The 10505-nt window shown below is 39.1% G+C and overlaps 1 protein-coding gene across 1 annotated transcript; it reads left to right on the forward strand.

The window, feature by feature from the left end:
• Window positions 1–57: 57 nt before the first annotated feature.
• MPLKIP (M-phase specific PLK1 interacting protein) lies at window positions 58–7832 on the forward strand. Its single transcript, XM_082290451.1, has 2 exons — window positions 58–1504; window positions 6377–7832. The coding sequence occupies exons 1-2, from the start codon at window positions 1151–1153 to the stop codon at window positions 6578–6580; spliced, it is 558 nt and encodes a 185-aa protein (XP_082146577.1). The 5' UTR covers window positions 58–1150; the 3' UTR covers window positions 6581–7832.
• Window positions 7833–10505: the final 2673 nt, after the last annotated feature.

The raw sequence follows: 10505 nt of genomic DNA on the forward strand, positions 1-10505 counted from the left end.
ATAAAAACAGATAGTCTTCCAGATTAAAGGATTATCAAAAAATTTTAATGGCCAGGTTTAGCCTCTTTCCGTTTTAGAATTTAAAAGACATTGCCTCATTTTTTTACAGAGAGATTGTATAACATAGTGAGGAGCTGAATTCCCTGAGAATATAAAGTTAGTTGTTGCCATTGAAAAAAAAACAAACCAAAACCTGTTTAAAGCCAAAGAAAAGCAAAACTGGTGTATAAAGCATAGAAACATTCTGTTTATCTTAATAGTTAAGTTTTGTTCACTGCTGTTCTGAAAGCCCTTTTTAATTTTCCTATGTTGCAATGTCCTAAAACCGAGTAGTGCTTTGTTGTACAGACAGAAATAAATAATAATAATAACCCCTTTAGTATTTTTTACAGAATTTTTGAGGATTTGCATTAATATGTACTTGAGAACAGAGCAGGAATGGTAATAAATAGCATTCTTAAATTTACTTCGCGCTAAGTATGAAGTTCTCCTACAAAAGAGCATTTTGCCACGAGTTTGTATGAGTAAGTCTTTGCCTGAGCTACCACTCACTTAATTGCTGACAGTTCAAACTGATTTTGACGAAAACCCTGTCCATTAAAGTGCTCCTTAAAAGTCACTGTGTGTTTTCAATCGGGACTGCCGTAACACGTAGCATTTGCAGGCTCAGACATTTAAAAGACTCCAGAACAAAGGTGCACAATAAGCCTATCTGAAGTGACACGAAATGTAAGGTAAACACTCGCTTTGCATTACAGGAGTTCATTTCGTTGTTTTTTAGCAGCTGTAGAACCTCGGGCATTCGCTGACAGCCGCGCCGAGCCCACGAACGCCGTGAGCCTCATCGTCTCAGTTACCAGGCATCTTCGGAGACTCTCACTCCAGATTACTCCCCTTCAGTTTAAAAACGCGCAGAATCCCTGGGGGTCGGCGCATAGGTCGCTGTGTGAAGCTGACGGGCCCTCTCCCCCGCCCTCCCGCTTCCAGGCAGGATAGACGGCGCCTCGCCCTCCCCGCCACGGAACGTTTAGAGGCCGGAACCTGCCGGCCGCCTGGCGAGGAAGAGGCGGGGGAAGAGAAAAGAGAAGTCGCGGCGGCGCCGCCATTGCACAAGTCCCGCTCCCGCCGCCATTTCCGGCCTGTCCCGGCCATGTACCGGCAGGGATTCCGCGCACCGACACCTCCCTACGCGGGCGGCGGCGTCCGGAGCCCTCCCTCCGCCGGAGGGGCCCTGCCGCCCTCTCCGCGGGGCTACGGAAGCCCCCACCACACGCCGCCCTACGGCCACCGGCCCGGGCCGTACGGCAGCGGCCTCTCGCCCCGAGGCCCCGGGTTCTACGGGCGCTTCGGGAGCCCCTCGCCGGGGGCACAGACCCCGCGCAGGCCGCAGAGCGTCAGTCCCCGGTACCCGGCTCCGTACGGCGGCGCGTCCCCGGCCGGAGCGCCTCTGCACCCGCCGCCGCCGCACAAGCGCTCGCCCGGCGGCTTCCAGAGGCACTTCCAGGTATGGGGGAAGGCGGAGAGGGACACGGGGAGGGAGGGAGGTGCTATTTCTGCTTCACAGCGGGGCCCGTAGCCCGCAGAGGGCTTGTGCCAGCGCAGCATCCACCCGCCAACAGGATTTTCGGGGGAGAGCGAGGCTTGAGCCGCACTGTGCAACGTTAGTTTTCCCGCTGCCCGTTCCCCCGCGGTGGAGAGGACGGACAGAGCACAGGCAGCTGTGAGATGAGGATAGGGAAGAGGGCCCCAGGCCTGACGGGTTGCGAAGACACAAGAGCTTTCTTTTGCAGCTTTCTTTTTCATATTCTGCCGTGTGAAGGTAGAGAATTAAGCATCGCCCAAAACGGCAGCAAAAACCTCTTTGTCCTGTACGTGCCTCCCTTTGGTCAGTTTTCTTTAATGCAGAGGTGAAGCGCGGTGTGTTTTTACTTTGCCCGTGTTGTCCTCCCATCATGGGAGCTGCCTTATCCACACGGAGTTTTCAGGGACACGGACGGAGAAAAGGAGTGCTCTGTTAAAGAGAATTAAGCTGAGGATCCTTTAAGCAGAAACGAGAGCATCTGTTGCGATAATAGACTCTCATTTTAAAGTCTTTGCATTGCATTGAAAGCTTCTGTTTGTATAGTTTTCCTGAAAGCCATCAACAACAGGTTCTGTGAGTTAAGCTTTTTTTTAGCTGTGTTACTTGTAGCATGTGACTGGCAATGCACACAGGGACGTCAGTTTTCAGAATAACAACTTTATGTATATGACTGGCTTTATGCAATATTAGAGAAACCTTCAAAGTGTAACAAATGACACGTGCAGTACAATGATAAAATTTTTTTGTGCTCTTATTGATACTTGAAGGCTTGAAGTATAATGAAGTCACATGTTAATAGAGATTAGTAAAATCTTAATGTGCCTGCGCTGCATTGTCATGTGTCCATTGAAAACTAGTATTTTGTTCTTTTCTTATGATGCAGTTAACTCAGGAGTCTCATAGTTGGGGGAAGGGAATCATTATAAAATTTATATATTTTCTTCAGCACAACAGCAGAGACTCTCCTAGTGTGGAAGCCAACAGATTGCTTAACCTCAGTGCCTTTTGAAAAAGCCAAGCTTGTGGCATTTCTGCTGCAGAATCTGGAGGGATAATTTATGTCATCGATGTCTAATTTCCCTTCAAAAGATCACTCTTTAAGCTTTTTTTTCAAAGCCTGCCTTAGAATTTTTGAGCAGAAGAATATGCAGGAATCCTTTTGTCTTTAGTTTTAGTCAGGACTGTTTCATGTCAGGACCTGAGGACAGGAACCCACCTATAGGTTCATAGGTTCCATTCTTGATGTAAGAAACCTGCCATAAAGTCAGGTTGCATTCTGAGGTAAGAAACATGACGTAAAGAATACACAAGTTTGAATCCAGTCTCAGACTGTCACAACATCTTCCCTTCTCCCATTTCCTTCTTTAGACCTTGTGAGTAGTTTAGGAGCACTGGCCTGATGGCAATTCCTTCAGAGACTCAAAGGATGTTGAATTTCTGTAGCTTTGCCCAGGACTGAAGAAATGCATGAGTGTGCTTTTACATCTGTACACGTGAGCTGTTCTGCCTGGGAGGGCAGTAGAGGCAATCACAGAGGGAGTTAGTCTGATAAACCATAAGTCCTCATTTGCTTTGGTGTGGACAAGGATCTCTGCCTGTGAGGCCGTAAATAGATTCAGGTAGAAGGCCTTTATGCATTTTCTGAGCATCAGATTTCTTGTGATGCATGTGCATTGTCCCCTCTCCTCTGTAGATCCTCTTAAGTGAACTACAATGCCTCTGACATTTTTGACGCTACAGTCACTTTTGAGATGAAAGTCTTAAGTGGCCTTTTAAAATTTGCATTGGAAAATCCAAAAGACAGTTTGTTTACTTTAGTGTTCTATTAATGTCATGCCATTAGCATTCTGTACTCATTTTGTGCTCGCAGACTTTCGTTCTTTGAAACAAACAGAAAACCTGAAGAAAAGCATACAGAGCTTGTTTTTTCTGAAATGGCTAACTCGGCGTTTATGTGGCCAGTAGTTAACAGCAGTTTCTGTTTTTTCCACAGAGGTGCTTCTGCTTTATATTTTATGAAAACATGTTTGTGGAAACAAGGGTGTGTAGTGACAGGACAAGGGAGAATGCCTTTAAACTGTAAGAGTAAATTTACGTTGGATATAAGGGAGAAGTTCTGTACTGTGAGGGTGGTGAGACACTGGAACAGGTTGCCCAGACAAGTTGTGGATGCACCATCCACATTGTTCAAGGCCAGGCTGGATGGGGCTTTAAGCAGCCTGGACTAGTGGAAGGTGTCCATGCCTTTGGGAGGAAGGTTGGAACTAGATATCTTTAAGGTTCCTTCCAAACCAAACCATTCTGTGATTCATCTTTGTTGTGTTTCTTATCTCCACTTAGAATTCACTTAGTGGTAATGTTTTGTTTCCTACACTCAGCAGGAATTAATGAACTAGCTACAAGCAGCAGGTGTGTAGTGGTGTGGATCAAAAATTATTACAGAAAGTAAAAGAAACACCACCCTTTTGAAATGGTACAGTTGTGATTTTTGTGTTTTGTGAATATGCCAGCAGCTATAATTACATGAGGTGAAGCAAGCTGATAAAGGGAGTGACTGTTCCTAGTTTCAAGGCAGTATTACTCCACTCAGTAACATGTTAATGAATAGCACCAAAAGATGTTTTTTACTCTAAGGAGAGATTTGTTATCTGGAGAAAAAGTACTGAGAATAGATTGACTGGTTTTTTAAGCAACATTCATTGAAAAAGCCTGTTGACATTAGTGACAAATAATAGAAGGTTTTTTTAATCATCTTTGGTACCAAATAGTGCCTCTTGCACTGAATGGTTTCTCTTATACAGGTAGGGCTGTTTTCCTTTTCCACCTGCCTATAATGTGAATAATCACATTTTGATTTTCTTCCCTAAAAAAAATTCAGAGGGGAAAAAGCATACAATGACTAGTATTCTAAACTTAAATAATCTACATGCTTAAATTTAACATGTACTGAAGGCTGTCAATATAGTATTACATACTAATAAATTTCCTAGGTTTCAAAAAAGCTAAAATGTCAGTGTTACTGATGACCTGCATCATATTGTAGTGAAATTTAAGGTTATTAAATAAATCCATACAAATGAGCCTTACCATTGAATTATTTTGCTGCTTCACTGAATACTGCAGATCATTATATCAGCTCAGGTTTCTTTTGCCCTCTGCAGATTAAACACAGCAATAAATAAGCTCCACATTCAATCAATTTTACAATGTCAACATTAAAAGGTGTTCATTAAATGTAGTGGTTTAGAGATGGTGGGGATTTGTGTTTATTTAGGACAGAATGCACTGTGAACTGCTGTTTCACTATTAAATGTGAGTGCTTAACATAAATGTCACTTTTGCTAGAGAATGTCAGCTTACTCTAGGAAACTCCATGTCTCTTAGAAAGTTTTTAGATGTATTCTGAGGTGATTCTCTGACCCTCATGGGGTTTGATACAGTATAGTAAATCACCACCTTTTAGAAATTCTTCTGTTTTGAAATAGTCTTAGCTACATTACCTAACTGACAAGAATCATTAGAAACAAGTGCCCTATAAATAAGACATGGATGTTCCCACATTTGATCATGTATCCATTATCATCAAACTTTAGGAGTTCCTGGAAAGTTCTTGCTGGAAACACATCAACATGTTCCTGCCACCGCACATTAGCAGAAATAGGTTCAAGCTGTGTGAGTGAAATCTACTCTTCTGGCTAAACATTGGGTCTTTCACTCTATGGCATCATTTCTCAGTTTTGCTCAGAAATTGTTTCATGTGATCTATTTACATAGATGCTGTTAGGGCTTACTAGTCAAATTCAAATGCCATCACTGCTGATGCAAAAATTCATCTGAGGTTGTGAGGGAAAGCAGCCATTAATCAAGTGCTTTTACCCTGCTTTACAAAATCTGATAACCAGCCTCAAGGCATCCTGTTCTTCTAACCATGCAGTGGACATGCTTGGAGATTATTGTCTATCTGTAGTATGGGTTGTTTACCTTTGGTTAAAACAAATTGATTTAAATAAATACAGCTTTAGACAGAACCTCACTTTTTAGAGGAGTGAATCTGAGGAGAACAATGGATGATGCTAACAGGAGAAAATTATTATAGGAGTTCCTTTATGTCACAGCCCTCTTTAAGCTGCAGACTTGTAGCAGCTTTACAGAAGCAATTGTTGTGATCCCTGATCTTAAAAAAAGAAATACGAAAAGCTCCCTGCAAAAGTCAGTACCTACTAAATCACTGATTACCATTGAGATTGTGTATAAAATAAAGTCATCTGTTCTCAAATTTCACAGAACACTAGTTTGGTTGAAAGAGGATTTTTTTTCAGTGAATTCTTTGTAGCTATTTCAGTTATACAATACTGTGTTCAATCTGTAAGTACTTAATATTTGACTTCTGCTCTTGTTAATATTGTCAGCTCTTCCTCAGTCTCTAACTCCCTGTTTTGTTGTTCAGCTTTTGTTAGACATGGTGACAGATTATGAAAAATAGTATGAGCTGCTTTTCTGCAGCTATGTGCCAGAGTGATGTAAGCAAGTATTTTGGAGAAGACTGTGGTGGTGCTTTTTTCTTATCCTGGTAAATCATCACTCATAAGTAAAATACATTAAAGTTAATATTTCCTGGGGAAAATGCAAGCAAGGTGTAGTAATTACAATTAATAATCAGCTTCAGAGCTCTACTACAGTAAAACGAAAGATTTAATTTTTTTTTTTTTTTTTTTTTTTTTTTTTTTTTTTTTTTTTTTTTTAGTTTGAATTAGACTATTAAATGTTTCTTTACCTGATGGTTTTCTTCCAAAGGGATCACCCAGGACATCTACTCCATTTGGTACAGCGCATGGCAGAGAGAAAAGAGTGTCTAATGATGTGGAAAACTATTACAGACCTTCAATGCTTGAGGACCCATGGGCTGGCCTAGAGCCAGTTTCTGTTACAGACATAAACCAGCAATACAGCAGTGAGCAAACAACATGTACTGGTAAAAAAGGGAGGTATTTCAGCTAACACTTTTAAATGCCAAATAACTCCATCTTGTCAGGAAACCTTTGGGACAGAATCTTTACACTTAAACAAGATGAACAGTAATCAAGACCTTAGATAATACTTTTATTTCATCACATGTCCACCCTTTTATCCTACCTTTTTTTTATTGCATTGGATATTTTTATGTATGGGAGGCAAAAGGAGTGGTAGAAAAACTTATATTTCTGGCTATGTGGAAGTGCCTGCCAGCTCTGAAGAACAAAATGTTCTTTAATCACCAGCGACTGATTTGTGACTGTTAAAACAAGTTTTCATATAATTACCTCTCCCATGCCAGATTGTTAGCCTCTTATTGTAAGGTCTCTTAGGAAGTATTTTTTATGTTTCAACATTTTTAGAATGAAATAATTTGGAAATAAAATAAAGTTTTGTAAATCCTTGTTTTGTAATGTATAAAGAATATTTTAGGAGCTTGTTAAGGTGTACACATTAACACAGTAGTTCTTAACAGTGAAATTAGGTGACTTCTGTAAAATGTGCTTGTATGCTGTAGTTGATGTCTGGTTTTGTGCATAGTAATTTTTGTTAATCGCAGTGTAATGTGAAGTTGAAACATGACTTTTAGACATATCAGGAAACAAGTGTATTGGTTTTGGAAAATTTAATTTGTGGAACCGACTCTTGAGTCACAGACTTAATTCTGAAGTCATTTGCTTTTGTGTTTAGAATCGATATATTTGGATCAATATTAGAAATTTCTGGATTATAGTAACAAGTCTGTTCAATGGCAATTTAAGTCTAAAGAGCACATAAAACATCAAGCTTAAATAAATGCAAATGTTCTTTCTGGATCCACCTCCTAGAATAGTACAGAATGAATGACAGTTTTTGTTATACAGCTGACATTAGTACATGTATAGCATCTTTTTTTTAAATCTGTTTTGTATTTTTCAATTATTTTTTATTTTTACTTACAGCAGGCATTCTTGCCAGGAGAATTGTTTTGTGTGTGTACATGCTATATTTTTGTACTGAAGAGGAAAGTAATAAGTTGGGTTTTTTTTAGAGCTTGTCTTTACATGGAAGATCCATGCTTAAATCCAGTAGTGAATATCATAATCTAGAATAAAAAAGAACTAGTTCCAGCTGCAGGGCATGTTCTTAACTTGCCATGTTAAGCCTGCAGCAGTAGATAAATTTTTGTTGAACGTACCATTATTTGTTTGTTGGTTTTGGCTTTTAAGCCAAGGTAGAGTGTAAAAACTTTGTTAAATAAAGCCATTAGCTGAGTTTTCAAAATCCATGTATTCTTTTAAGCTTCTTACATACTCAAAACATATTTTTGTAGTCCTGAGGCATGGTTAGGTAGAAAAGCACAGGGAATCCCATTAAACTGTTCTTAGTAACATGTTTTCTGCTGAGGTAGAATAGTCCTCTGTACTCTCTATCTGTTTCAGCATAAGATGTGTTAGGTTAATACTGCCTTCAGGAACAACTTCAAACTGTAAGGGGAGGTTAATATGTCGAAATGTGCTAAGTCTCTTTTACTCTTAGGACCAGAATCTGAAGTATGTCACTTCTCTCTTCCCTCAGTTGACCCTGTTATTTTAGTATTACATCTAAAAAGGCTGCTGCAGCGAACTGAGAACACAATGCCTGCTGGATATCAAGAATGGTTAACTCTTCATCCCAGAATCAAAACAACTGTGCCTTAAATGGCAGCTATCAGTATTGTTATCTGCAATAGGTACCAGCAAAATTGAGATGACTTGACAAGTTGTAGTCTTTAGAATTTATACGTAAGTTAATCAATGTCATTGTGAAAAGTGAAGTGTAAAATTTTCTTTCCTTTTTTTTTAAACCTTGCCAGGTGCTGTAAAGCTCACAAAAAAAAAAAAAAGTTGTTGTGTGCTTAACCAAGTCACCTTTTTTGTTGCCATTTCCTCTGTGATTGAATGCAATTTCTTTTTTGCAATATTTGGTGATCTTGGGGAAACATATGATTTTATTTAAGAGAGTGAAGGCATGATGTGTTCTCAACTGGACATGAGAAGAGTCTCGGTTTGGAAGGTAGAAAGGAAAGGTAAGGGATTCCTGAGAGAAAAGAGACTGTTAGATGTGGAACTTCTTACACAGTAGCTAGTATGAGCTGCCCTTGCGCGTTGCAAAGATGGATTTTTCCACTTCGGGATTGCAGTTGACCCAGGCATCAAAGCCAGACTCCTCTGGTAATAACTCTTAACTCTTGGAACCAGGTGTCAGACATCAGTGAAGGTAAATGTTCCAGAAAGAGAACTGAGGAAATAATCTTGAAGCAGTGTTTAATCCATGCAGACCTTCCACAATGCCATCTGTTAAGCTGCTGCTCCAGTGCACTTCAGGATATGACCCAACAATTTTAAGTACATTATACTACTAAAGACTAATCATTTGGTCAAGAATCAGCACCAAAAACTTAAAAATTATTCACCTTTCTGGCTTCTGGGAGAAATTCTACAATTATGGTAATTTTTAAATATGTCGTTGAAGAGTTGTAAAGTGCATGAACACATGTTCAGAACTATAAATATAATGTACTTAAAGCCAATTTAAACTTTGCCTTTTTTGCCATGATATCCCGGAAGCTTAAACACTTAACTCCTCACCAGTTTTTTTTTCTTTTTATCTTATGGCAAACATTGTTTTCCCCACATGTTTCTGATGGAGAGAGGATATATCACTTCCTCATTTGTTAATGAAGCCACTTCATAGTTACAGTATGACTCTGGATGATAAAATATAGAGCACAAAATACATCCTTTCTTCATGAGCCCATGAAACAAAGTAGTGCTTGTTGTGTTAATGAAGAGATTCTTTTGTAATGAACACAGTATATGGGCGTTGCTCTTTCTTCAACAGACTTCTTAAATTTTAAGGTAAGTTAGCTTATTTTTCAGAAGTTTGTGTTCATACACTTTTCCATTCTGTTTTGTTTGCCTTGTGTTTGTCTATAAAGTCCATTTGACTTTCTCTTTAGTTGTTGTAAAGAAGTATAACTTGTAACTAACTCTTCCAGCAAAAAATTAACTCATTTGTTGCTGTTTGCTTCTGTCTTTAAGAGTGAACTGCATCACTTACTAAATTTTGCTGATGTGACAGTAACTGAACTTAAATCAGCTGAGTATATGTGTAATGCAGCAACACACTGGGTGGGTAGTTACCCCAAGATGTGCACTGTAATAGTTCAAACTTTTGGGTTTTCATTCCAGCTTTATAATGTGGAATATTCATTCTTCTGTGGCACTCAGTACACACTCTGAAATTGTTAAATAAGTTAGAATATTAAAATTTTAATTAAAATGGAATTTTAAAAGTTAATGTCAAACTCCTCCTCTTTAGAATTAGAAGTAATGCATTGAGATGTAGTATTTCCCTAATGTCAAAGCTGGGAACACTTACTAGGTAAAATGTGTCTGGTCAGCAGAATGGATAACTACTTTTGCAGTCAGGTTGCTTTTCTTTTTAAGGATATCTTTATGTGTTCTTAACTTTATATAAATTATTTCATTAGACTTCAGATGGGGGAGCATTTGAAAAATGCATGATATGGAAATTCTACAAGTAGCTGTTCTCCTTCCTTCTAAAGAAAAGTTTTCATAGTATGTTTGGTTTTCAAGCTGCCCTTCTGAGTAACCTCACTGAAGTCAGAGGATTTGCTCATGCAATTGGGATGTGTAAGTATATAATGTTACAGCTTGAAAATTTTATCATGTCATTTTATCTGTCATCAGTTCATCAATTTTATCTGTCAGTGCTTTTTACCAGCACTGCAGTTAACTTCTCTGCCTAGCAATTGTTCTGAATCCAAATTCATACAAGTGCTTTTATACATGACTGTCTCGTAATGAATTAAATTAGTTTTTAGAATATTTTCCAAAATCCTCAAGAGTAAAGACTTTGTTCTCAT

This window comes from Coloeus monedula (assembly GCF_965178545.1).
Source record: "Coloeus monedula genome assembly, chromosome: 1".
NCBI lineage: Eukaryota > Metazoa > Chordata > Aves > Passeriformes > Corvidae > Coloeus > Coloeus monedula.